This window comes from Notothenia rossii (assembly GCF_949606895.1).
Source record: "Notothenia rossii genome assembly, chromosome: 7".
Classification (NCBI taxonomy): Eukaryota; Metazoa; Chordata; class Actinopteri; order Perciformes; family Nototheniidae; genus Notothenia; species Notothenia rossii.
In genome coordinates this window covers 22766936-22794813 of record NC_136905.1, presented here as the reverse complement: position 1 = coordinate 22794813, position 27878 = coordinate 22766936, and the positions used below count along the sequence as shown (strand labels likewise).

General features: G+C 39.6%; 3 protein-coding genes across 5 annotated transcripts; 1 reads left to right on the top strand and 2 right to left on the bottom strand.

Moving 5' to 3' along the window:
• The first annotated feature begins 90 nt into the window (after nucleotides 1-90).
• Nucleotides 91-21964, top strand: LOC307046995 (carboxypeptidase Q-like). 2 transcript variants are annotated; one of them, XM_079693691.1, is made up of 11 exons: nucleotides 91-206; nucleotides 757-874; nucleotides 4260-4475; nucleotides 4582-4698; nucleotides 4782-4989; nucleotides 5167-5374; nucleotides 11877-11988; nucleotides 12659-12750; nucleotides 12964-13059; nucleotides 13512-13617; nucleotides 20943-21964. In XM_079693691.1, exons 2-11 carry the CDS (start codon nucleotides 757-759, stop codon nucleotides 21101-21103), a joined length of 1434 nt encoding a protein of 477 aa, XP_079549817.1. In that variant the 5' UTR covers nucleotides 91-206; the 3' UTR covers nucleotides 21104-21964. The 2 variants fall into 2 exon arrangements, with proteins under 2 accessions (XP_079549817.1, XP_079549818.1); XM_079693692.1 differs by lacking the exons at nucleotides 91-206; nucleotides 757-874 and adding an exon at nucleotides 1582-1643.
• LOC307046997 (uncharacterized protein) lies at nucleotides 14832-18176 on the bottom strand. Of its 2 annotated transcripts, none has more exons than XR_013810305.1 (3): nucleotides 17816-18176; nucleotides 16016-16193; nucleotides 14832-15860 (listed from the first exon to the last, which is right to left on the bottom strand). XR_013810305.1 is itself a non-coding variant. In XM_079693694.1 (3 exons), the coding sequence occupies exons 1-3, from the start codon at nucleotides 16963-16965 to the stop codon at nucleotides 15661-15663; spliced, it is 633 nt and encodes a 210-aa protein (XP_079549820.1). In that variant the 5' UTR covers nucleotides 16966-17758; the 3' UTR covers nucleotides 14832-15660. The 2 variants fall into 2 exon arrangements, 1 of the variants encoding a protein (XP_079549820.1); XM_079693694.1 differs by lacking the exon at nucleotides 17816-18176 and adding an exon at nucleotides 16711-17758.
• Nucleotides 21965-23686: 1722 nt separating the features above from the next.
• On the bottom strand, nucleotides 23687-27750 carry dscc1 (DNA replication and sister chromatid cohesion 1). The gene is made up of 9 exons (XM_079693693.1): nucleotides 27394-27750; nucleotides 26458-26626; nucleotides 26205-26339; nucleotides 25936-26026; nucleotides 25563-25701; nucleotides 25317-25369; nucleotides 25054-25208; nucleotides 24228-24376; nucleotides 23687-24030 (listed from the first exon to the last, which is right to left on the bottom strand). Exons 1-9 carry the CDS (start codon nucleotides 27561-27563, stop codon nucleotides 23919-23921), a joined length of 1173 nt encoding a protein of 390 aa, XP_079549819.1. The 5' UTR covers nucleotides 27564-27750; the 3' UTR covers nucleotides 23687-23918.
• Nucleotides 27751-27878: the final 128 nt, after the last annotated feature.

Sequence of the window (27878 nt, the reverse complement as noted above, 5' to 3'; positions counted from 1 at the left end):
ACCAGTCTATGGTTTTAAACCATAGTTTAAACTCAAACTCTTCCCTTTAATTTGTAAAGATCGTGCTTTTATTGTGAAAACAGCGGGACCGGAAGTTTACCTTTATTAGGACGCTGAAATCACGAGTACGGAAATGTTTATGTTTTTCCGGCATTCCAGCAAACAGTATAGTCAACTTTAACAACGACACTTACTAGGCCTAAAGGGTTAGTGTTGGTGATATTTTATGGAGATTTCAAATGAAGTTATATGATTAAATCAGCTAATGTTACTTGTAGGATTTCATCTGACGTAACGTTTCTTATTTCTGGATAAAGCGGTGTGAATGTGACTGTTATAACGGTAGCCAATAACGTAAAGTTATCTTACTTTAGTTGTGCATTTCAATTGATGGCTCGCGCTACTACTTACGTTCTCGAGCTCTAACTGAATGTAAAGCTGTACAATTTTAACATTATGTACCCTGCTCCATATACACTGTCTCTGTGCCTGCTCTCAGTATCCAAACTGAAAGTAATTGTAGCTGTGTTACAGTATTAAAACTCGTGATTTGAAACCAACTCTCTGAGCTCATACAACATTCTGTTGTTGGTTATTTTCCGAACCGTTGGCATACAGATCAAGTTTCTACGACTTGCTCAAACTGAAAATACAGTAGTGCCTCGTGTTGTCAGTATGAGCATGTTAGTAATTTTCCTGTCAGAGGGTTAATTAAGAAGCTATTAATCATGTAGGCCTACGTTGTTCTATTTGCAGATGGCTCTCCTCTCTCTCTTCATGTTTATGTCCATGCTCTCATCTTTATGTGACTGTCACCCTCAATCTGCTGGGTCCATGAGGTCAATGGCTGTATCCAATCATACTGCAAGGAAAGGTAACCCAAACCCTCCTACCTTCAGACATGCAGTAATAATAGAGGTATGCTTATGTATAGAAATCAGTTTTGAAATGATTTATTTATTTATTTGGTCAAAGAGGTTACTTTTCCTTCAAGGCCATGCAGAACCACACGTATTTGCAATGACTCTGGCTAGTTGGACATATTAATAGGTTACAGTGTGGTGAAGCTTTGCTAGGAATCAGTCCCGTGCAACTCAATAGGAGAGTAAATAAGCTGTTAATCAAGCGCATTCCGTACACACCCTTACACTCTTGAGAAAATATATAGTCAGACGAGACAACGTCAATTGACTGACTAAGGGTGTGAATGTTTTTATTAACAGGAACCCATTGTTTAACATTATGCTAAATCTCTAACCTGTGATTCTCTCTTCTCAATTTTTGGATATATAAGACATTGCCTACACACCGGTCTATTTAGTGTAGAATGATATGCAGGGTTCGTACGGTCATTGAAAACCTGGAAAAGTTATGGAAATTCAAAATGCAAATTCCAGGTCCTGGAAAAGTTATGGAAAACAATATTTTCCCCAAAGTTTTGGAAAAGTCATGGAAATGTAACTAAAGTTGCGTCAAATATAATTTACATTTGATCGCGACATAACATCTGCGGTCGCGAGCTGTTATGTCGCATGGTGTTATTTTTTAATATATGAAGCGCGAACTGGGTGCTCGTGTCTTCCTGCCTGTCGGGCCGGCTGAACTCTGCTGCTCCGGGATGAGGGTCAGCTACATTATCTATGGTGCGTTCGTTAACTGTGCGGAGTCACTGTGGCACAGACAACACCGCTGGTGAACAGCTGTTAGAACGGGCCGTTCAGAGCAGAGCGGCAGAGCGTGATGTGAACTGAAAAGTTTTTCTGTCGCAATATTATTTAAGGAATCGTTGAGCTAGCTAGCTAGCATACATTGTCACTATCTGCTATCGTTAGCCTTAGCCTTCTTTTTCTAATAGTTTTTTTCATAGGCTATAAACAGAGGTGGTATAAGTATATTGTACTAGAGTAAAAGTAGAAGTACTCAGATCTTGTACTTTAGAAGTACTCAGATCTTGTACTTAATAAAAGTAGAAGTACTCAGATCTTGTACTTGAGTAAAAGTAGAAGTACTCAGATCTTGTACTTGAGTAAAAGTAGAAGTACAGGTCCAGAGTGTAGGAATACTCTGTTTCAGTAAAAGTCCTGCATTCAAAATGTTCCTCAAGTAAAAGTAGAAAACTATTATCATAAAAATATAGTTAAAGTAGCGACACTCAAATTTGTCATTGTGCAGATTGGTCCATTTCAGAATAATATATATGATGTGTTTAATGAGTGTTCTCAAAGCTGGTAAAGGTGCAGCTAGTCTGAATGACTTTGTAGGCCTATACTGTAGGTCAGGGGTCGGCAACCTTTTTGATAGGAAGTGCCATTTAAAGAAAAAAAATGTTATCAGCGTGCCAATGATCGAAAATTATCAACGGGGGGGGGGGGGGGTGAGGAGCTTGACGTTCGTCAACTATCAGCAGGAGGGCGGGGGAGCCTCGCTGCGGGGAAGCAGTGTGTGGACCTGTCAGCGCAACTTACATGATGCCGAATTTAACAAACACATTTAAATAATTGGTTTAAACAGCATAATAATAAGGACGATCGTCCGTTCTGTGATTCTCCAGAGCACACATGTTATGATATTAGGGTCATACAGAGTGAGATGAGATCGCTGTCCCTTTTAAGAGAGAGAGAGAGAGAGCGGGGAGGGTGGCTTGTCCATGTGTGTTTGTGGATGGTAGAGCGACAGTGAGGGAACTTGTGTATATTTCTGGAAGTGAAACGAGGAAGCAGAAAAACAGAGGTCTGTGATGTATTTTGTGAAACAGAAGAACAGCTAAATAAATGCAACGACCTCCCAAGAAGAGCTCGCCTCTCTCCAGTCATTTAAGCTAAAGTGGGTTATTGATCTGGGAGCCAACAGGAAAGTTCAACACACAGATGGCCAGTCCGCCCCTTTGTACTGTAGCATATTATTTCGATGAGAGATGAGCAGATCGCCACTGGGATTTCAACTAAAGACACACACAGCCACTCAAAAACTGCGGCATTTGTACAGCTCCTTATGTGTACTGCAATTTGTGAAGTGCTTTGCTCTGTGGTGAAACAATCGGCACTGCGCCACGGAGGAAAGCGGCAGAAAGTCACCTGGAGATAAAGAGAGCGGGGCTGCGTTGCGTGCATGCTTCCTTCTGCAGGTAACGGGGAGACGCGCTCTGGCGGCGGTCTCGTTCAGGATCCGAAAATAAAATTTAAATATTTTGCACACTTATTCCACTTATTCCTAGTGTGCCACTGGTTACGGTGCCGCGTGCCAATGCTGGTACGCGTGCCAGGGGTTGCCGACCCCTGCTGTAGGTGTAGGGTAGCTTCCGAATTTACTCCAGGCGGAACTAAAGTCTGATTCAACACTTGATTATTTCACATCATTCAGTAAACATCTGTAAAGTAACTAAAGGGATTAAATACATGTAGTGGAGTAAAAGTAAACCATGTACCTCTGAATTGTAGAGGAATAGAAGTACAAAGAAAAAAAACATTGAAATACTTAATAAAGTACAAGTATCTCAAAACTGTACCCCCGTATAGTACTTGTTGAGTTTATGAATTGAGTTACTTTACACCAGTGGCTATACAGATAGAAAGACTAAGCCTTGCACAGAGGCATGAAAATACATTTTCAAAATGCTCAACAGTGCTGCCAAAATTATAAACTGATTGCTACACAATTAAAATAAATTCTTATATATTTCTATTAGATGTGACTCTTCAGCGTTTCTGTTATTCTTAACACTGCTGCTTTAGTTGTTCTGACTGCTAAAATCCTCTGTTATTCCTCATTTAAAGCCAATATTCCGTGGGGTCGGGGGCTCGGATCCTTGTCACCGTTTTCATACCTGATGAGTTTGCATCCCTGACTACAGTTGCTTTAGCGTGTAGAAGCTAGTAAGCCTACTATTTGATTTGTTTTAGATAGGCACAATATGTTTCATATGCAGACCTTATTTTCCTCTTTCATGTTAAAATAAACAATTTTCAGTGGTCATTTTTCTTTGGTCATGGAAAATTAGGTAAAGCTCATTGAGAAGTCATGGAAAAGTCATTGAAAATCATTGGTGAAAAAGTGTATGAACCCTGGATATGAAGTGCAGACTCAGTCATACCCTCCACACTCAATATACTGTACTGTATCTACTCAAGTGACAAAGACACGCTAGTTTTGCATTCTGACTTTTGGACTGAAAGGCTTTTAAAAAGTTAAAAAACATGGTGGATAAACAAAAAAAGGATTAAATATTGAGTTCTTTCTTGTGTGTTTCTCTGTGATCCCAGGCTCAGACGTAGCTGCAGAGGTAGCAGGCTACGCTGATGTGGCCAAACAGATCATTGACCTGGCTGTTTTTGGAGCTGCCCAGAACCGCTCTTACAGACGGCTGGCCGACTTCACCGACACCATCGGGAACCGTGTCAGTGGCTCACAGAACTTGAAGATGGCCATTAAATACATGTACAATGCTATGACACAGGATGGGTTGGACGTACATTTAGGTGAGATTGCTTTATTATCTTTCTCACTGGGATGCTTGCTTTTTCAGAGAGGTCTTGCACTCTGCTTTATGGGACAGTAACAGTTTTTGCCACTTTTCTTCCCCAGAGCCAGTCAAAATCCCACATTGGGTAAGAGGGAAGGAGAGTGCAGAAATGATTGCACCCAGGGCCAAAAGTCTGGCTATACTAGGACTTGGTAGCAGTGTTGGGACACCACCTGAGGGTAAAGATCATACTCTATCAATCATTTGAACACCTTTCATCCACCTCCATTTACTCCTCTATGTTTCTCTCTTATCTCTCCAGGTATCAAGGCAGAGGTGTTGGTAGTTCAGTCTTTTGATGAACTGAAGCAAAGAGCCAGCGAAGCAATTGGGAGGATTGTAGTCTTTAACCAACCATTTGTCAGCTACGGGGAGACGGTGGCTTACCGTGCTTATGGCGCCTCTGAGGCAGCCAAAGTGGGGGCTGTGGCCACGCTCATTCGCTCTATTACGCCATTCTCTATTAACAGGTATCTATCTATCTAAATATCCTTGTTTATGGTCTCAAATGTTTTGTCTTTGTTTATGTTGAAAATGTACCTTTTGTGATATAAGAAATATTTCAGAATAAAGTTTCATCAACACCATCTTTCTAAAAGGAAATGTATGAAAATGTCTCTCCATCCATTCCGTCTGTCCCTCTCTAGTCCCCACACAGGTTTGCAGGACTACCAAGATGGAGTAATGCGCATCCCTTCAGCCTGTATCACCGTGGAGGATGCTGAGCTGATGTGGCGTATGGCTCAGAGAGGGCAGAGGATCGTGGTCAGACTCACAATGGGAGCCAAGACTCTGCCGGATGCTGACTCCTTCAACACAGTGGCTGAGATACCAGGCTGGGAACACCCTGAGCAGGTAGACCTCAAACTCCTGCATTTCCGACTTATTTACCTTTTCATGCAATGGTCTTTCTTTTCCATTCTTTTAGTGTTTGGGAAAGGATATTAGGGTCGGCCTTTTGAAAGAATTGTACGGGAAACAAGTGTCTTGAAAAACACTGTCATTATGTTCTTGTCTCTCTCTCTTGCGTATTTCCCTCTCTCTTCTTAACGGGTTAGCAGGGTGAGGAAAGTAACTAAGGAAGGAAGTCAATTTTTTTGTCCGACTTCAGATATTGCCACAGTCTGCCTTTATTTTGCCATATCTTATCTAATCTGTCCAGAAAAGTGCTGATGCTCAGCTCTGTGGAAAATCCTTAGATTTGTCTCTTTCATTCAGTCTCTTTGAATAATGTTGTGATGGGAAAACAACGCTGGTTTTAAGAGACATGTCGATTTTTGATGATTAAAAAAAAAAAAATTGTTTTTGAGAAATATTGCTGCCTTGGCTTCAGCTCAACTCAAATTACAGACTTCCTGAAACCTATCCCCTATGCTACAAACATAGTTTTGATTTGTGAAGATAACATTTCAATTTAGTTTAGGGTGTATGTTCCTATTATTACGGTAGTATTCTTTTCATTTTGAGTCTTTTTAAATTAAAACTACTATGCTTAGAACACAACACGTTGGTAAATGGGGAAGTTGCATAGCAGAGGTATTCAAATGCAAAACGAATACAATAGTCAGATGACAGCATGTATTGTGCAAAAGTGTCATGCACCCTAGAGAGGTGGTCAGTGTCTCACAGGGCAGACACATGCAGAGAAACGCTTACATGCATTTTATTGTCTATTTCTCTTAAATCACGGAGGGTGGAAAATATCCCTGCTCTGAGTCAGAAGCCTATCACCGTCCAGATCAGTATCAGATATTTACCTGGACCAGCTTGCAGTGCAGTGTCACACAATGACACACAGGCCATTAGTACATACAGTATGTGGGCACGCCTGGCAGGTAGAACCTTATCAATAGACAAGGTGCTGCTGCTGCATACTTCTTTTAAACAATGCTACTACTTTGCAGAGGAGGCAGTACTGTATGATGATACAAATAATAATAATCTTCTGTTATTCAGTGGATAGGGCTTGAATGCTGCGATGGGTTCAGGGCAGTGTCACACATTGCCCGGTGTGGGTAGAAAGTTAGTACTTGTGAGACAGATTTAATGTGGAGCCTTTGGACGAAAACTGTGTGGCGGTCCCTTACTGTGGGCTCAAAGCTGTAGCTTCTATCTGCTTAACAGTGGAAGAGTAGCAGGTTAGACATTCCCTATCCACAGGGAGATTCCCAATCGGGTTGAACTAGCATTTACTAAATAGCTGAGAAAGGTATGTAAATTGTAGCTGCATTGATTTGTGAAGATGAGAGGTGAAACGTGACTGAAACAAACTGCAGCATAGCAAGAAAACAGTTGGAAAGCTTCACATCAGATTTGATCAAACTGACATTTACCATTTCCATGTTTCACACATTTAAAGCCTGCATGGAACTTCCACCCTGCTTGTTGCGCATTTCCACTACAGCGCAGCGCGGTTTAACGCTGCAGCCACACGAGGACGATAACGATCGTATCTGCTACAGTCAGCCTGTCCTTCTACAAAAAACGACCGTATAGGCCGATTGTTCATGCCCTTATTACGACCCAGAGACACGTTTTAAGTGTATGTTGTTTCTTACCTGACCACTAGAGGTGCTCTAGTGGTCGTGTAAGAAACAACATGCTCCCGGCCCGTTCATTGCAAACGCTCCGGAGGGACGTTTATTCACAAATAACCCTTTCTAGAAAGTCCTAAATTGTGGAATAGTTTGGCCATTAAAATGCTTTTTGATTCGATTTCTGGCGAGAAGTGTATATTGTACTCTTAGAATCCACGTCCAGTCGATGTGTAGGATCTATAGTTTGATAGATATTACGAAGATAATTTGAGGTCTCGCCAGGATAACGTGTATGCAGCTTCCATGTAAAGTTAGCGTGGGTGAAAACAGTTTTTCCGGTCTCGAAGTTTTCATAATAAAACCGGATATATTCCCCTCACTGACAAATGATTACACAGTGATATCTGCATTACTCATCCACTAAAAAACATCAGTTTATTCTAACAAATAGTTTTTTCGGAATTTAGACATTACATTTTCCGAAGACACTACACTACCCAGAATCCCCAGCTATCATTTGGGACTACAACATCCGCCTTGCTTTACAAACCCCGTGATTAGTCATCAATCCCTGTGATTGGATGTTGGAGTGGCAGTGCGACAATGTTACGCTGAGCGTCAAACAGCTCAATGAAATGGAATGGAACCACGGCAGACTATCCAAAACTGGAATTGGACGGGTCCAGCCCAGCAACATGTTCTATGGCACGTCTCTTTATAAGACGTTTTCGTATTTCCCACAATTAGAAGTTGCCAGTATTAAACTGTGTACACCCTGGAGGTTTAGGGGATACGAAACACAGTGGTGTTATCAAATTTAAAACATATAATTAATGAATGGGTGAATTAATATACCCACATGACACCTAAGGTCAGAAGAGCTTTATTTAACAGCTGGTCTTATGTCTGTGACCCCTCCTGTTGTTCATTGATAAGCCTGAAACAAGCACTTGTCAAGGTTCAGAGGCACATTTTGCAAATATGGCAGTAGCCATCGATCATCTTAAGATAAGATAAGATAAGATATACTTTATTGATCCCAAGTTGGGAAATGTTTTTGTTACAGCAGCATACTACTTTATTCTACTCCACTACAATTCAGAGGTTAACCTGGTATTTTTACTCGACTACATTTATTTGAGTTACTTTTCAGATTCTGATTAATGATGTGAAATATAAACAACCCTTAAATCAGACTTTAGTTACACCTGAGTCAAATTCAAGGAAGGTGATTAAGTGCCAAAATAAACTATGCAATATATTGAACGTTAAGTACTTTGTCAGACTTAATATGTATCTGTGGATAACCCCAACGTTTTTCTTATTCAAAAGAAGACGTTAACTTAAAGTATTCTTTAATGTTTAAATAAAGCCTTATTAGTTTGTCTGTTTTGCACATCCTCCTGTTAATATCTTTGAACGTTCTGCACTAAACTGTTTTTTTGTAGAGATCACTACAGTATCTTCTTGATATTTTCAATTTTGTATGTAGGCTACTCTTAATATTTAAATGTTTTCATCAAATAAAACTTATTCAACAACAAAATTCAATAATGTGCTTTAACCACTAGGCGGTGCGGGTTAAAAAACCAGTGGTGTAGTTAATAAAACATAATAATATCAAACATAATATGACTATTAACCTTATTGTGAAATTAAAACAGAACGGTAAAGGAAAATACAGTTTCAGTGCAATGCCATATTTAATGCAGCCGAACCGTATATTACAATGCCGTTATGTGATGACTTCCAAAGAGAAAAGCAAGAACACTCGGAACAAAGTATTATTTAATTTTAAAAAGATGTTTTTGCCGATTTCATATCATATAAACACCATCTCCCGACATGCATTGCGGCTAAAACAATCAATGTTTTAGCCTATCAAGACCTCTGAAAAAAGAAAGGTGTCTCTCAGAATCGAAAGAGAAAAACCTATGGGAAAAACACAAAGAATTGTACACAATTTAAACCAATAAATGTTGTGTAATTAACAAGGATAAACTGATGTTTTTTAGTTGATGAGTACTGCAGATATCACTGTTAAATCATTTGATCATTGGTTTTATTATGAAGACGTCGATACCGGAAATACTGTTTTCAACCCGTAACTTTACATGGAGGCTGCCGCATACCTCAAATCATCTTCGTAATATCTATCAAACTATAGATCCGACATATCGACTGGACGTGGATTCTAAAAGTACAATATACACTTCTCGCTAGAAATCTAATCAAAAAGCGTTTTAATGGCCAAACTATCCTACAATTTAGGATTTTACAACAAGGGTTATTTGTGAATAAACGACCCTCTGTAACGTTTGCATTCAACGGGAGCACTAGAGGGCGAAAACTTTAAAACGTAATTATAGGACGTATTAAGTGCCTGAACAAATGACATATTTGGTCATAATAAGGGCCTGAACAATCGGCCTATTTGGTCGTATGAGTTGGAGGACTTGTTGGCTACAGTTCTCTATCAGATCAGGGATGCAGGAAGTCAGTCAGAGCTGGGGGTGCGGGCGGGTGGGGGGATTTCACACACGAAATGCAGCAGGTTTCTTTCTAATCAGAAGACGATTTATTGTTGATTGAGACGCAGCCGGGTATCAATAACAACGCACTTGAACTTTAGAACGTGCACTGCGCACCGGATTTTATAACAATAACAGATGCAGTGTTAATATTAAACAGATTAAAACGGAATAGGCCTACATGAATAATCATAGGTTTCTACAGTGACAATTTACACATTTTACACAATTGCACATTTTTGTGAATTTGGCTGTGCGATATGCTAGAAAAGCGCTAAATGAACGTATTTATTTATTTTATTTAAGTGAACACAGAGCAACCATCCAAAAATATTAATAAAGAGTAACTCTGAACTTCTCTCTCACTCTCTCTGACCCTCTCTTCGCGCGCACACAGCATAGGCTACAGAACACCGAAGGTGGTCTTGCGGTCAGGGGTGGTGGAAATAAGTCACAGTCTGTTCAGTCATTTGTTCCTTAGCAACAGCTTGTGAGAGCAGCGCATTAATTGGTTTTCGTTTTAATGCTGCTAGTTTGTTGACGGCCTCTCTGTGTTGATGGGACTTCTCATTCTCCCTACATTTGTCCCCTGCCTTTCGCCAGTTGTTAAACCCTCCTTTAACAAAACTCCCATCCCTGTTCTTGTCTGCACTGACGAGCGTCTTTTCTATTGCAGAGCAACAGAAGAAGCACACTGCATTATCATTTTCTTTTATATGGTGAAGCCATGTCCAATGTTTAAACCAGCCTGAATTGAAGGATCGGGTGAATGTTTCCTTTCCAAACCGCCTGGCAGGGAATGTAAACTCCTTGGGCTGGCAAGGCTCTTCACTGAGGGCAACTGAGTTGTTGTTAGCTGCTGGACAGGGGCAACGTCGTTAATAAGAGCCGCGGCCGCGGTTGTTCTCTCCTCCGGGCTGCTGGAGTGACAGTTGTCTGTGTCCACATGCAGGGACTCCGAGTCGATAGGGTTTTTTGGTTGTTTGGCTTTGGGACCATTAAAGAAATCTAATATTCGTTTTTGAGACATAGTAGTATAGCAATACTAGTAGCAGACTATTACTTGTCAATTCAACTTCTCTCAACCGTGATTTTTCGCGCACAACGTTATTTGTTATGATATTTTCTGTGTAGTAAAATGTAGCTTCACGTCGGGCCGAACCACGCCCCTTAGCTGTGATATAATGAGCATATACCACGGCCTGTCGTGAGCTATTGCTTAAACATATTAAAGCATTTTGTTATGTTCTTCTTTTAAAACATTACTCTGGTTTTCTTTGCTAACTAAACAGTCTGTCAAGTAACCAACGTTTGGTCGCACAGAAAAGGGAAATAAAACAAATGTCATAGCTGACATCATTTTTGGCTCTTGGACGTTGATTCAGCTGGCAATAGCATCAGCTGTGGTCGCAGTGAGTGTGTGTGTGCGGTGTGTGTGCCCAGTTAACAGAAAGATGTACATTTGAGGTTTGGTGAGTCATTTCCACAGTTTAGGCTTTTCATATCCAATCGGTCATCTGAGAGTGATGAGTCGCTAGCACTTTTTCCACCCACTTAATTTCGACATCTTCAGTCTTTTTTCCTTTCTAAATCTTTTATCTCCTGGTGTTAAGGCTTCTGTTATTTAGTTACGACATATAACTATTTTTGGTACTTGACATTGATTCAGATTTGCACTGATCATAAATCTAAGTGTGCAATGGGTAAATTCTGTAGATGTGCAGATTAATCACTGGATAACGCTTTGACCTAGTGGGGGTGTTAATAGAATAGTCGAGTGTACAAAATGTATAGATAAACCATCAAATAGTTATTGGAGATATTTCAGTCTGGACCTAAGTGGTGCCGGCCTCAAAGCCGCGCCACCAGCTTGGCTAAAAACACATAATAGTTGTATAAGAAGAGAAACACTTCCTCCCAGTGTAATGGAATGTGTGGCATCTGGGTCATTGTCCAGAGTGGGCTCGTTTAGTTTTTTAACCTGGAACATCAGGTCAGGATCATCCCGCTGACGGGAATCCCACCCCTCTACATTCCTGGAAATGTGGATGTCTCTCTGAACTGTGTGTGTCTTGTCTTGTTTGTTTTGTTGTCTTTGTGACTCTGTTCCTCTGCCCTTTTTGTCAAAAAGCATCACCAGCTCAGAGAGCGTTATCCGGTGCTATTCTCTCACACTTCAATCCAGAGAAAAAAAGTTCAGGATACATTCATAAGCAGAAGTCTCCCATCACAGTGTCAAATGTATTGTTTCTTTTTTTTATGTATCTCTTTATTTATACATTCTGTTAGGTTGTCTTACTGAGCGGCCATTTGGACAGTTGGGATGTGGGTCAGGGCGCCATGGATGATGGAGGCGGAGCCATGATTTCCTGGGAGGCCCTGTCACTCATCAAGGAATTAGGTAATATAGAAACAGAGACACTGTATAAACAAATGTACCGTCCAGATAAACTTCCACAAAACGAACAATGTTTCATACTGCAGAGATAGATCCAAAGTATACAGACGGCAGCAAGCCTACACAAGCTCAGAAGCAAACAATGTCAAGTAAATGATTGACTTTATTATTTAGCTTTATGCAACCTCCTTCTTTTTAAACAAATGACAACAACTCTAACAGTTAGTAGGACAGAATATACTAAAGCTCCATAATCAAATGGAGAAAAACTACATTTTCTACATGGGTGTTTCAACAAACTTCAAGGAAGTATTCCATTTCTGACTAAGGGACAAGTTACAAAACAATTCCTCCGAGTGTAAACAGTCATTTCCTCCAACTGTAGAGGAACACACAGAATAAGGGAACACGCTTGGATATACAGTACAGTATTCTTCTGGACCAAATAATGCATCCGAAAAAGTGGGGACATGATCATCAAACCAACAGAATCAGATCCAATGATGAAAAGTGTTGTAGTCTGGAATATATAGAGCCTACTAGTTATCTAAAGAAAGGTTAAAAAGACCATTCATCACTAAACATGGCCGTTTTGTTAATTGGAGCTGCACTCTTTCTCCTCTTAAATTATTTCTAGCTTATTGTGTTGATTTGAATCTTAATTTATTTCTAGGTTTGCGTCCAAGGAGAACCCTGCGGGCGGTGCTGTGGACCGCTGAGGAGCAGGGGGGGGTCGGGGCGCAGCAGTACTTTGATCTACACAAGGTACTGTATACTACTACTGCAGTACCTGACAGAAAACTCACAGTAAAAGCAGTAAAGCTTATCATTACTACTGGTAAGAAGCAGGATGTTTCTTATGAAGAAATGAATATGGATTTTTGTTTTATCTTTATAAACACACATATGTTTTTTATGTGTTTATGCTTTCACCATGCTTAGTCCCCTTCCCCTATGTTCTTCTTCTCTCCCACACAGGTGAACATGTCGAACTTTGACCTGGTCATGGAATCTGACTTGGGGACATTCACCCCGGAGGCTCTGCAGTTTAATGGCGGTGATGCAGCACGAAAGGTTAGGATTGAAAAACAGGTCACAAGATTATCAGAATGTATTTATTTAGGTTAAAAAGTCTGTATCTTTTTTAAATGCAAGATTCTGGAAGGTTTGGTGAATTAGTGATCAGTCCAGTAAATCTGATGTTTTATGTTTGACTTCCTAGATTGAACATTTTAAACTCCAGATTGAACCTTGCATTTACAGTAACCTTAGTATAGTCTCTGTTGAGCATGTAAATGCTGAAGATCCATGTAACCACAGGATGACTCGTCTTTTATTCATGCAGCTAGATGGTCTCTTAATATTTACAATGGGTTTGTAGTATGGTGTCTGAATAACAAAGGCCATGTAATGTAAACATGAGTAAATCTCTGAAATAGAATACTTAATTTGAGCGAGCCTTGTTTGAAATTGCTGGTGTACAACAGATTGTGTGAAAAAGCACTAAACTGTATCCGTACCAACAGGTGATGGCAGAAGTGGTTAAACTGTTGGCTCCCATTAATACGACCAAACTGGAGGCACACGGAGAAGGGACAGACATCTCCCCGTGGTTAAAGGCAGGAGTACCAGGTCAGTTAAATCAATATGTCTATTCTATCTGTCTGCCACTAGCAACAAATGATCATGATAGGATATTTTATATTATAACAGAAAATGCAGAAACACTCAAATGAGAAAGTAACTCATCCTTATTTATGTGGTTCTGGTTTAATACCTTCTCTTAAAGTGCTGTTTATACAGAATCACATCCTCATTTATGAACTTAGACACAGTACAGTACAGGGAAGTAGGTAAAGCAGATACTTGAAACGTACTTGTAGTTTAGCAGTAAGGGGGAGATACCGTAAAAAGCCATGACGAAAAAATGTATATTGATTTTGGATTTATTGAATAGATGATTGTAGAAACAGATTGAACCCTCACCATTCATGTACTTAATATCTGACAGTGTATTCCTTTTATTGTGGCTTTAAGATATTTGAATCTGACTAGCTTATATAGAAGTGAAATTGCAACGTAAACAGAAAGATGTTGTGTATCTTATAGACAGGTTACCGTAAACACATTTGATTTGAACTTTTTAGTACATACCATCTTTAAATCAGAGACTAGGAGAACTAGTTGAGGGAGAAATCCATGTGTGCTATTGTCAGGTGAGATGTAGAGGACACTTTTAGAGTAGTTGAGTTAGGAAATTGATTTACAAAGGGACATCTTAATAGTAATGTTTGCAGAGGAACTGAAAACCAAAATATAAGATAAGACCAATTGAGCAACTACACATTATGTACTCATTGTGTAAGTACTGTCTACAATCGCACTATTTTAGATAGATGTTCCTGTTTAACCTTTTGCTCAATTATAATAATTAGCTGCACGGCCACTTTGTTTCATGACACTTTAAATAAAATAAAAATGTTCTTGACTCCAACAGTTAAAGATTGGGTTTGTCTTACAGTTTGTGACCCGAAATCTTCCAGTAACATGATATTATACAATTTTACAGATGCGTTTTTTTTATTGTCCTTTATTGACTGGCATTTTTATTTTGTCTTGAATTCAGCTTCATTGAAATTCATTCTGTTGAAGCTGAAATGAATTTGACATGTTTAGAACATATTGTAAGCCTTTTATCAATTGTATGTTAGGTGAATTATCTTGCCTACAAGCAAGGTCTATTTTACAACATCAAAAACAGGGCTTAGTAGATTCCCTCCTGAGTGTGTGCTAACAATATGAACATTAAACTACAAAAGAATAATAAACAAACAACACATTATGAATAAAGAGAACTTTGTTTTATAACAACACATATCGAACATGTACTGTATGTTTTTCCTATAAAAATGAAAAAGATAATCATCTCTGAACACAGCAAGTTAAATGACGAAACCTGTGAGATAGGATCCGGCCACCGACAATTCACAGGTTAAAGATTAAATATCAGTTTTCCTGCTGGCCTGCTCGAAATACTTTTCGGCACACATAACCAGTAGCTCCAAAAGCTACATTTAAATCTGTATGGACACATCTTTTCCCTTTTGGTTACTGTTTCAACATGAAATACAGTAAATGAACCAGCTTCAAGCTGCAGGAAAAAGCACATGTAGAGCTGAAACTGAACCTGGTAGTCAAAAAAGTGTCCTTTTGGGTAAATATCAAAGATTTCACATTCCCCTGATACACTTGTACATTTTAAATTCAGCATCCCTTGATTAGCAATGATGGTGAAAAGCTGTACCGATCCATATCAGTTTGCCTCAGTCCTGATGGATTTTTTGATAGTGAAAATAGGAATTAGTTTGTTTCTATCTTTGTGGTTCTGGTAGCTATTGCACTATCCAAACTTCTTCTCCTACCCTGTCTAGTTTCGAGAAGTGAAACAGCACTGTTCTCAGAAAAAAACATTGAGGTATAACTATATAAAGAAGAGGAACAACGAGTTAATAAAAACACATTACACATTTAGCCAGGCAGACCACAAACCCCATTTTTAAAGCAGTAACCAAATGGGAGAATGAGTTGCCTAAGGGCATTGAGTTTTCTACAGTATTATTAAACAGTTCCAATGGAGCGGCTGAAATCCTGCTGCCTTGCTCAAAGAGTCCACATTCATGTTGAATTCCCTGGTTCATTAATCCCCATAGACGAACAGCCTTCCGAGGGGCCTTCCTCCTCGTCTGATAGGCTGAGTCGAGGTCTCTTTGGTGGTCTCTTAACCATGGTTGGTTGTAGGAGCAGCAGTGGACTGTCCAAGGGGAAGGTGGGGGTGCAGACACCACAATCTTTGCCGGGCACTCTCGCTTGGGTGGCTTCAGAGTAAAGACAAAGAAACAAGTCATTATGTCAGTAGAACATTCATGAGAACACTTAGTATTATCATTTTAAAGTAGTATTAAAGTTAATACACAAAAAAAGGAAACAACATTTTACACATAGCTACTTGATGATGTGTAGGACTACAAACCTGTGCTGCGAACGGGATTCTGCAGAGTTCTCTTGGATAACTGTGTGCCGACTGATCTTCTCGTTAGAGGTTCTGTTTTTATGGATAGCTGAGTGTCTGATAATATCTCTGGAGGGTCAGTCTGGGAGGCTACGTGTCGTACAGCAGGCGAAGTTTGACAGAAACTGTCCCCAGTACCCTAAACGTAGGGAAACAGTGACACTTTATACATCCATCATCACAAATATCTTTTAAAATAACATGCTAAAATATTGAATGCGAGTTTCAGGTTGGTTATTCCACAGATATTCCCTCTGGTCTTCTTACTCATATTCATATCTGTGCATTGCTCTCCTTAGGCAATACAATCCAATGAATCAACAACAATTTATCCTCCTTGCCCAGTGAAGAAATAGTATTTTGAATGGATTCGGAGTCATTGGTTCACTTGACATGGAAGCAATCGAAAGAAAATGAAATTGTCTTTAGACTTTCAAAACACTTTTGTAAAATGAGTATGCCAATCGGTAACTTGTGTCGCCTAATCTTTCACTAATATGGAACATTTAGTAGGTTAGCAAAACTAAATGTCTAATATCAGGCAAGCTCAGAAACCAGAGTGTGTTAAATATAAATAAAGGGACGCTATGCTGTATGATAATGTACACACAGTAGCCTATGTGCTTATTTTGCATATGCTGGGTTGGAAGCCTCACCTGTGGCACCACTTGTGCAGAGGTAGGGACAGATTCAGGGTTTATGAGAAGATGCTTTTTAAATTCCATTTCCAGCTCTGCATAATTGGAGAAGTTCTCGCGCGTAAAGTGGAGATAGCACACGTAAACAGAGGAGGGGGGGGTGTCGAACCGACCCAGAGCCTGCAGCCAGCGGTGGGCCAGCTGCGGGTCGGGGGGTAGGGGGTGCAAGCCCTCCGTGCTCCTGCAGTCCGGATAGGAACATTTTCGATCCATGTTGGCCCGCTGAATGACACGAGAGGATAAGCTAACCAAGCTAAAAACGAACCAACGTCAACTCCTCTCATTTGATTAGATCCGAAGTGACGCCCATCTAGTTCCGGTTGGAAATGCATTGATACCTGCTTTACTGTCACCTGCTGGACTGGAGTGTACGTTTTAAAAAAATAAATAATCCATTGACAAAACTATCCCACCCTAATGTTCGCTTACTAGAATGGTCTGGTGCTTTCAACCACATCACATTATCTTCAATTTTCCAATCTGAGTTAGTTTGGAACCGTAACGTGCATGCTGTGTTTCTGACAGGATACAGATGATGTGTAGGATAGGGGCTGAGCTCAGTAGACTGACTGTAATGAGTGCTAGCCTGTTGCTGGAGGACAACAACAACAAACCAACGGTGCTTTAGCTCGGTTTTACTCGTGGTGTGTCTCCCCCCTCCCCCATAGATCCTAACAGTCGTGCACACACACACAGTACACCCATTTAAATTCATGTGCGCTAACAAGTAAACACATAAAAGCTTTTACATATAACGTTGCAAAAAACGTGTCTCATTAGCGTAGCGTAGCTTACAGATCGATGATACTTGTGTTATCTGCTACGGCGTGGCTTTACAGCCTTCACACAGATCGCAATTGCGGCAGTATGTCTGAGCATGTTATCAAATGCCTGATAATTAAAATAAAAGCAAAGACCGCGGAGCGTAAAAAATGAAATGTTACAAAAACATATAATCACCTAACCGATTACTGTTTGGGTTTGAGACGACATTGATACGGTGAAGTTACATGCTACAAGCTAGAATAGTGTTCAGGGAAAACACCGCTAAATAAAAACTTACAGCTTCCAAATTGGATGTGGCCTCGCTGGCCTGGTCCCGGATGGTGGGTATTGATCCCGGTTTTAGCCTTAGTCTGACGGCAAATCCTTCTTTGACTTGAGCGAAGTTCATAAACATGTCCGGGGCAAAATGTTCTGAACACACAAGCAGAAATCTGTTGTAGTCTTCTGGCACGTGTCCCTGGAAAATAAACTCTAGCCACAGATTCCTGTATTTTTCCAGAGATGGCAGTGCATGCAGTACCTTGCCCTTGTTCAGATTATTGCAGCCAACAACAACACAACGTTTAACTCCCTTGGACGACATCGTTGTTAGAGTACGCAAAAACATAGATGTGACTGGGGGAGTTTTAGTACGGTGGCCGGCAGGTGCAAACGCGGAACAAAGGGCCAAAAACGCATACATAAGCAGGAAACAGCTGCAAATAATGAAATGAAAAACAAACAAATCCTGAAAACAAATACAACCAAAATACGCTGCATGTACAGAAGTGATGTAAACTAAGTACAACACACACACCCCGAAAACAAACGAAACAGAAAAACGCTGCAAAGTCAAAAACACATACAAACCCCAAAACACATACAAATCCCAAAACACACAGTGCTCCAGGCCTATAGGGGGCGCGCTACGTGGAACAGAATGATGTCTGACCAGAGCCCCAGAGTACGGTACCGAAGTGGGTCGGTCGAGAGTATTTGTAGTCCCAGTCCGCCCCTGGTATGCACCTATCATTATTGATAGCCAGTCTGAACCAGAAGACAAAAGTGTGCCTCATTCGACCCCTCTCATTCGACGTCAGTTAAGTTCACTGATGATGAGCGACAAACTGAGGATGGAGTGGACACTGGTGGTCCCAAGCCTGAGTTCCTGACCCTCCTTATGGAATGCCTGAGAATGCGAAGAAAACATCATGTCATACCAACTGTTTGTGCCCCATGGCGGTGTGACTTTCCCAGCCGCTCACTGTCTCAAAATCTGATTCTAAATGTATAATGTTCTCCTATAAAGATATAACTAATACACAATTATTCATGTATAATATATGCTGTTTTGTGTATTTAATCATGCATTGGTCTACAATTTAATGATGGCTTCTACATATTTCACATAAACAGACAATGAAAAAATGTGTCCTTCATGCTGATAACTAGTGTATGCCAATTAGTATTCTAAACAGAGTAGTGTGTTGAATCCTTATTTCTTGCATTTGAAACAGATACAATACAAAAAAAGTGAACTTACTGTTGTTTAAGATGTTGTTTGCCACAGGAGCCAGAGAACACTTGAACTGTCCCCAGATGTTGGCCACAGAGAGGACAAAACATGGCGGCCTGAAAAGACATACATTGATTTAGTAAATCCATTTAATCAAGTCAATCAAAAACACATAGTCTAAATAGTGGTTAGCTAAATAAATAGAAAGACACATCATGTTTACCGTTAATCTGTGTTTTGTCTCTCTCTCCTTGAATGTCTTCTCTATATTTGTTCTTGAGCATGTCTAATGCACTACTCTCCTGTCATTACTTTGTCCCTCTTCACATGTTGTCACTTCTCTTTCTCTCTCAATTCAATTCAATAGCTTTATTAGCATGACCATAGTTACAGGCAATTGCTAAAGCTCTGTATAGTTGCAACATCTATACACAAATACATACATATAAACAAACTGCTAAGAATTCAAATGTCCTTTTTCCACGGCACTCACTATGGCCCGTGTTATTTTCCTGCACTTGATTTGTCATCTCTTAACAATGTTCTTCCCTCACTTTATCTTCTCTTCATGTGAAGCTCTCCTCTCCTCAGCTGGTGTAGTAGTTAGGCACGCTAACGCTAGCTATATAAAGATGACGCTCTATGTCCCCTAGAGGCCTGGAGCACTTCCGGAATGTTTTTTTTTAAAATGTGTTTTGGGATTTGTAGGTGCGTTGGACTTTGCATATCGTTTTGGTATTTGCAGCGTTTTTCTGTTGCGTTTGTTTTCGGGGTTTGTTTGTTTTTCATTTCATTATTTGCAGGTGTTTCCTGCTTATGAATGCGTTTTAGGCCGTTGTTCCGCGTTTGCACCTGCCGGCCACCGAACTTTAGGCTGCCGACAGCCTATATGCGAATGAGAGGTTGGGCAGTGGCCGTGGCCCAACCCCACATTCCCCTGATAGGTGGAGAGTTGGCCCAATATCCGTAGCGCCACCGTCCTGACGTCAGGACAGTGTTCAAATCTGGATCAGTCTGTATCAGATCCGTTGCAGCCCCTTTTTTAGAGATTTGGCTAAGGAGGAAAATAGAGAGGGTTGTGTTTTCTGACACTTGGTGAGTTCCCTGGAACACCGGGGACACATATTCATGTATAAAAGACATACAAAAGTGCATTTTGCATGATAGGCCCCCTTTAACTTAGCTGATATTGTGATTTGCTGAAGCCCTTCTCGTTCCTGTTGGCTTGAAAACAGATGTTCATTATTGACCATAGAAATAATAGTTTGACGAAAGCTTCTAAAATCAAAGTACACTCTTATTAGCTTTATCACATTTCCATTGCCCCCACATACAAGGCAGAATCCCAGAGTGAAAACAAGCCATTGCATTTAACCGACAAGCACCAAACAGGAGAGACTGTACTGTACATTACATTACTAACAGATATGTATATTTAGTGTTTCAGCTCATAAACTAAAGCTCCCCTACATTGGTAAATTATAAAAGATAAACTAATACAAATGTTCTTTCTTTCAACAAATAAGAATAACAGTTTTTTCCTAAAACAAAAGCAAACCAAAGCAGACTGAAGATAAAGATGATTTAAATAGAAACATCAAAGCAATGAGAAGTGAAAATCGTTTTTTTTTAATTAAAAATGAGACTTCTGCATTCTCTCTCTCCATGAATTTCTGAGTGACTTTTGTTTCACTAACACTAGGTCAGAGTTGGTCAACAACTTTGATGAGTTATGTACCACTCCTTGTATTAGTCAGACACAAGTTCCTCCTCCACAGAAATGCCCTTGGGGATTACACCAATTTCCTTTCCAATGTAAAATAAATTCACTTTAAATTCCATGTCTATTTTCAGCATGTGACATTCACTGGAACAGTTTGAAATATATATTTCTCAATCTCTCCTCCAGGTGCTAGCCTCCATGTGGCAGACAGTCGATACTTTTGGTTCCACCACAGTGAAGGCGACACCATGAGTGTTCAGGACCCTCAAGAAATGAACCTCTGCTCGGCATTGTGGGCCGTGGTCGCCTATGTGGTGGCCGACCTACAGGACATGTTGCCCAGGTAACCAGTTCAGGATGCTGAGCCCCAGGGAACAGCACAAGATCACTGTGAACTGGAAGGGTTCATTTTAAACAAACATTCAAATCAAACTTCTTTTTGTATTTACATGAGATTGAATAGTTTTATTCAGGGAGTCTTTGTTTACACAGTGAATGTGAATCATACTCAGATAAAGGAGTGTATCCAAGAGTGGATTAAAAGTAGAATGTTACATGATTTCAGCACAAACCTGTTTTATCTTTTTTCATTTTACAATAAAAATACATTATCATTGCAACAGTAATTTTGTTTGAGAATAAATATCCAATAGATTTACATAATGTTTTTACTCTGGGCGGCTCCATGGTTATCTTAAACCTTAAGCAAGATAACCAGGACTAAAATAGGGCATGTAAAATCAACATAGCACATGTTGATATATCTGTAAAGCGTCTTTGAGCACCTGTAAAAGCGCTAACAAAATAAATCTATTATTATTATTATTATTATTATTATTATATGACCATTCTGCGAAATGTTTTATAATGATTTTGAGCAGAGAAGAGCACACTATGCTTAAAACCACAGAAACATTTGATGTTGTTCATGGAAAAGCTCATTTAAAAAGTATGGTTTACTGACTGGGACAAGAAACCAAGAAAGTTAGAATAGTGGACTTGCTTAGGTCCTTTATTTTTCTGAATGCTTTTATCTTTTGGGCTGAGAAATCAAACAGGCAACAACAATGAGCTAATAAATAAGTATTATGAGAAAATGTGGAACTGTTTAAATCTGTATCTGTCTGAATGCATTTTTATTGTGCGCTGAAAAATCAAACAGGCAACAGCAATGAGCTAATAAATAATCAAATGTGGAGCTCTCTAAATTCCCAATGTTTTCATCAATTTCAAGAAGAATAAGAAAGAAGAATGACCTCATCTTAACATTTAAAGGATGTTCGGTAAGATTTAACACACCATTGCCGTGTTGTAATATGATAATGAAAGTATTATCGTTTGCTTTACCACGTCACCCCGTCTGCTCTTCTGCTTTAATACTCTGAATGTTGCTGATGGTGTTGTTTTTGTTCAAAGAAAGAGGAAGATGACGACAAAAGAGACGTAAATGTTGAGTGGAAAGAAGAAGCAGGACATGCGATCCTGAGATATGAGAAAAGCAGAAGTCGTACAATACAATACAGCTTTATCACTTTAAACCTCCAGACGTGCTGTACAGTCAAATAAACAAAACAAAACATACAAAAAATAACACAGCACAGCTCACACACAGTAAAAAAAGTGCAAGTAAAAACAATAGACAATCTAAAAGCAATAAAAGCAACGCTCTAAAAGATGTTAATACGCTAAGGGTGTACAGAGGAGGAGAGGAAGTCAAGTTATTCATCATTGTGTGGGCGCCATGCTCACCATCGCAACAGATACAAAACACACACACACACACACACACAGCTGGGATCTCTCCACCCGGTGAACTGATAAGTCAGCACAGTGATGTCACGGTGAGTCAGCCAACTGGTGCAGATCAACTCATTTTTTAAACCCAGGTGTGTGTGTGTGTGTGTGTGTGTGTGTGTGTGTGTGTGTGTGTGTGTGTGTGTGTGTGTGCACCAGTAACACTGATTCACAGTTATTTTAGTGAAGAAACACACAGTCTGTGAATGTTTAACACACTGAGTCACATAATGCACCACCGACACTATTTAAAGAAGACCAAATGAACGCATTAACATGAAACAGACATCTGATAGAACATACAAAACAAATATAGATAAAGTCAGGTTTTCATTAATGATCTCAAGAATCTATATTAATATTGACCCAAAAAAGTTTTTTCAAATGTATCATATTCTCATCTCAGGTCACTGTTCTTTCTCATTTACCTCTGTACTTAAAGCATTACAATAAAGAGATGCAGCTTTCTGTTAGTTTCACAGCAGCTGTGATCATATGACAGTGAACATTCAAGCTGATGTGATATTGGTGTTTAACCTGTTTTATTCCAAAAATGCAGCCTACAGCCATCATTCACCCATATGATCCAGTCTGTATAACAACATATGCTTAGGTTAATTGTAGTCTCCTTTTTTCAATCCTAAAGATAAGTCTTGCTGAATGAATAGTTACAACATCTGGGTCATGGAGCATGGAAATGTAGAATCCATTGAATTGATTTGAACCGAGATTTATGTTATAAATATGACCAGTTCCTTAACAACTCACAAGAATGGCAAAGATGGGGGAAAAAAGGTAAATGAACAACTCAAACAATTGTGCTCTTGGTGGATATTTGAAGACAATTTTTTCAGTTAAGTATTTTTCTGAGATTGTTTAGTTTGTAATATTGACATTTATGTGTGCAATTCTGTGACAATATATTGTTATCTCCTACTAATTATGTTCATTTGAATTCAGAAACACAACCAACAACCCAACTGGATGTCAGCCTGTGGTGCTTATGAAGAATTTATCAGCATATGCCACCACCTGGTGGACAGCCACTAGCATGGCGTTTGTAATTTAATGTTTTTTTATTCCATTCCTCATTTGTCCAACAAGGCTTTATTAACAATACAAAGAAAGGGAAAATATTCACCAAAACTAGGATTTTTTTATTTTGTATATACACAACACACATTTTAACAGTTTATTTTTCATACACTTGACAACTTGTTAAACTGCTGTTTAATTATTGACATTGCTACCAAGGCATTTAAAGAAGAACAATTATTAGTCAAATGTTTTTGACAAATACAAACGTTACCATGGCAACAAACATAACTGCATTCATTTACAAAATGATTTGCATTAATTGACATGAGATCATGTAGCTACAGGCCTCCTGGAGTTGAAGACCTTGATCCCGTTCTGCATGGATGAGCGAGCGTGTTTGGTGAGGAGAGCTCCGGTGCTCTGCTTCTCTCCACACAGGTCCCTGAACAAGGAGAAGCGTTACATGTTATGATCTATCAGAAATCTAATGAAATAAATGAGGTGATTTGTTTCTTCCCCAATGTTCACAAGACCCATTTTTGTACCTACAATTAACATAAATGTAAAGCAGAAAACATTATGGTTGTTCTTTTACTTTTATTTAGGGTTATAATATTGTCCTATATGGATAACACCTACTTTATGTATGGCGTGATGTCGTCTTCTGTCCATTTCTCTCGGAGTGTGAAGAGCTGGTTGAAGCGCTCCAGCGTGTCCTCGGAGAGATCCTCCACCCGCAGCAGGTTGATGGTCTCTGGGCGGGAGCTACGGTCCACCAGGGCCACGCTCTGGGAAATGTACAACATTGTCAGCACTGTGCTCATGTCAGATGACCATGGAAACAGAAACCACAGATAAAATGGAATGCAATGTAAACTGGCTGGAAAGAAAAAGGGTTATACAAGTGAAGTGCTGGTGAAGCCATTCCTATAAAATCTTCCTACTTTAGTTATTTGACATTGTAGTGGCAATTTCTTACTTTATATGGTAAAACCAAATGATGATATTATGCTTAGAAACTGTTTGGTCAACTCGACCTGTTGTACCACACGGTAGCTTCCCGCCAAGGTCGTACCTGGAGGATGTGGCTCTCCCTATGAGAGCATTGTAAGAAAACAGTTTTCTAAGGAAAGTCTTATCTCTTTTACTTCCTGCACAGCAACAGTCCTCTATAAAACACACACACACCTTATACCCTGTGTGCACTCCTGCAGACTACTCTGTACTCTGTGAGACATGTACCTTTGAAGCGCTTCAAATAAAGAACCAACGAAAGACAACGCTGCTTGCTTTCACCAGTTTATTATTGATTACTCTCATTGTACATCTTTACAGTATTGACGAGTTTAAAATATCCACGACAACATTTAGATTTAAGTTCTATTTTAGGGAGTAATATGCGTCTTTTGTGTAAAAAAATAAACATATTTTCTCTTACAATAAGTATATAAGGGTACAGGCTTACCTTTAGCTGGTCCAGTCTCGTGCTCATGCCCTCTGGGACGCTCTGCTGCCAGACTTCCTGAAACTCCCTCAGGTTGAACTTGACGGCGTTCTGCAGCAGCATCAGCGCCATGCCCCGACATACTCTATCCTCATCCAGGGCATACAAAACGTCATCTATAAAGAAGGAGGATGATACAGGAATGTAAGTATGGGTAGTTACAAACTGACTAATTCAAACTGAAGGTTTTTCAGTTGAGTCTCAGTTGATTAACTTTACTTTACCGTTTTCAGAATAGCGCTTCCCATAGCAGTTCAAACAGTGCTCTATCATCTGTCTGCGAAATAGATAAGAGGAGTTATTGGAAGTTCCTGAGCATCTAATATAAGACTCATCCAGCCTTATATTAGATGCTCAGAAAGTTAGTTGAACCCCATTTCTCATCCCCTAAGCCTTATCAACACCACTAAAAACTGCCAATAGTTTTATTTGCTGTTGCTTGAGCATAAAACCCACAGATGTTAACTTACTCGTGCTCCAGTGAAGCTAACTCTTCCAGACAGGTCTGCAGGGGAACCCTGTTGAAGGCCCAGGACTCAGAATCTACCAGCTGGGTCACATGACCGAGCAGCTTCATCTCATAGTCAAAGTCCAGCATCCGCCAGTAACCTAGTAGAGGATAAAGACACTCTCTCAACATCCGGTAGTTCTTTGGTTTGTTATTGATATAAGTACGCAATGCTACAAGTGAAGAATTTGTATAATTAAAAGCATATTTCTTGCACTTGACCTCCCAGGAGAACTACTTTGAAAGCAATGTGGCACCTATTTGTGGCTTTGCAGCAAACACAACTTTAACAACTACTACATGTGTCGTTTTTATAAAGAAATGTCCCCGTTTACCATCTATCTGACAGGCGTGGACGGCTTCTAAACTGCTCTTCAGCTCCTCTTCACTGGCCTGGATGCTTTCCAACAGATCCTCCATTGTGTACTGGTAACAGAGGAACACACACTTACTAAAGGCTACAATTACATTCAAAAAGATAGAATACTCAACATTTCTGAAAATATGGCTAGAAATCCTTAATGATCTGATAAGCCCTATATCTATATTCTCACAGTCTGACAGGACATTTTATTGAATGACTTCATTGTAGAATATGTTTTACCCTGTTTTCGGTGTCCTCCTCCTTCCCCCCTAAAGCAGGTCCTTCGTAAGGATTCTCCATTAAGACCTTCTTCAGTTTCTTCAGCTTAGGCCGCTGCTTCCTCAGCTCCCAGTAGCTGTTACTAAATCCCCAGATCTACAACAGAAGTATACTTTTCTTAGAATTTTTGGGTCATAATTGCACATATACACAGTGGGGTTTGTGCAGGTGTTACAGTATACCAAGCCGGATCCATTCAGTGTCCTTTCCATACCTGAGTGTGCACAATGTGAGAGTTTTCCTGACTGTTAGTGAGTTGGTCTGGTGTTCGGCAGTCTGGTACAAACATCAGCATGTTGGATGTGTCGGCGATTTTAAGATCGTAGGTCCTGTCTTTTGTACAGAGCACTGCATGCTCATCAGCATCCCCTCTTATCACTAAACTGAAGAAAAAAAATAAGAATTGTTAGGTTTCATATGTATTCATCCATCATGTTCATGCATCTTTTGCCATAACACTGTTCATTATTTTGTATTATATTTAACCACAATGATGATCCTTTGAGTTACACAAGCAAAAAGAAAGAAAGGGAAGAGAGTAGCAGAGGTGGGAAGTAACTAAGTGCATTTACTCAAGTACTGTACTTAAGTACAATTTCGAGATACTTTCAGATTATTATATTTCAATTTTGAGCTACTTTGTTCTTCTACTCCACTACAATTCAGAGGTTAAGAGTGTACTTTTACTCGACTACATTTATTTAATACCTTTAGTTACTTTGCAGATTTTTATTAATGATGTGAAATATAATCAAAACTGAAATCAAACTTTAGTAACACCTGGAGTAAATTCACAAGCTACCCTGCAGTATACATAGTCATTACAACTAGCTGCACCTTTACCAGCTGTGATAAAACACATTCATGCATCAATAATTATAATCAAAGTATATATTTTTATTCTGAAATGGACCAATCTGCATAATAAGTACTTTCTTTTGGTACTTTAAGTATATTTTGCTGCTTATACTTTTATAGTTTTACTTGAGTAACATTTTAAATGAAGGACTTTTACTTGTAACAGAGTATTCCTACCCTCTTCTTTTACTCAAGTACAAGATCTGAGTACTCATCCCACCTCTGGAGAGTAGTTTACAGACGGTCTGTTCTCACCCGGTTTCATAGGCTTATTAGTTTACTAATACTTTACCTTTCCCCTGCTTCTATGAGTTTGCACAGGGTGTCGTCCAGCTCCAAGAGGCAGTAGTCTGCAGAGGAAACGTTTTCCCCGAAAGAGAGACAGTGAATGGTTTTCTGCAGCTCTTCGTCCTGCAGTTTGGCGATCTGCAGAGTGGCCTGAACCTCCTCTAAAGTCCTCATTTTCGGTCAGACGACAGGTTAGAGCGACAATAACTGAACGAATAAAGCCCTTCAAGAAATAAAGCTATGTACAAAACAAGACAACACGTATCTAACTTTGTGTAGCAATAGTCGGTGACTGTCAAATTTCCCCGCGTTCTTTCTCTCGTGGAAAGGAAGTGGAGGAACTACGTTGGTGTGGGACTCAAAAATATCACCGGGTAGAAACATAAATTCACGTACATTTAAATTAGAAAACCGGTAACTTAAAACTTCTGTGATTTTAAATAAGTATCTTCGAGGATTTATTTAAAGGTTGTCTTTAATGCTAAATTA

What these genes read in the sequence shown, in the direction of transcription:
- LOC307046995 (XM_079693691.1), top strand. Translation starts at nt 757, where the DNA reads ATGGCTCTCCTCTCTCTCTTCATGTTTATGTCCATGCTCTCATCTTTA. An exon ending in ACGCCATTCTCTATTAACAG is followed by an intron (nt 4,990 to 5,166) that starts GTATCTATCTAT and finishes GTCCCTCTCTAG; the next exon opens with TCCCCACACAGGTTTGCAGG. An exon ending in AGTACTTTGATCTACACAAG is followed by an intron (nt 12,751 to 12,963) that starts GTACTGTATACT and finishes TCTCCCACACAG; the next exon opens with GTGAACATGTCGAACTTTGA.
- LOC307046997 (XM_079693694.1), bottom strand. Translation starts at nt 16,965, where the DNA reads ATGGATCGAAAATGTTCCTATCCGGACTGCAGGAGCACGGAGGGCTTG. An exon ending in CTGCACAAGTGGTGCCACAG is followed by an intron (nt 16,194 to 16,710) that starts GTGAGGCTTCCA and finishes CCCTACGTTTAG; the next exon opens with GGTACTGGGGACAGTTTCTG. An exon ending in GAATCCCGTTCGCAGCACAG is followed by an intron (nt 15,861 to 16,015) that starts GTTTGTAGTCCT and finishes TTTACTCTGAAG; the next exon opens with CCACCCAAGCGAGAGTGCCC.
- dscc1 (XM_079693693.1), bottom strand. Translation starts at nt 27,563, where the DNA reads ATGAGGACTTTAGAGGAGGTTCAGGCCACTCTGCAGATCGCCAAACTG. An exon ending in CTCATAGAAGCAGGGGAAAG is followed by an intron (nt 26,627 to 27,393) that starts GTAAAGTATTAG and finishes TTTTTTCTTCAG; the next exon opens with TTTAGTGATAAGAGGGGATG. An exon ending in GACATCACGCCATACATAAA is followed by an intron (nt 24,031 to 24,227) that starts GTAGGTGTTATC and finishes CTCCTTGTTCAG; the next exon opens with GGACCTGTGTGGAGAGAAGC.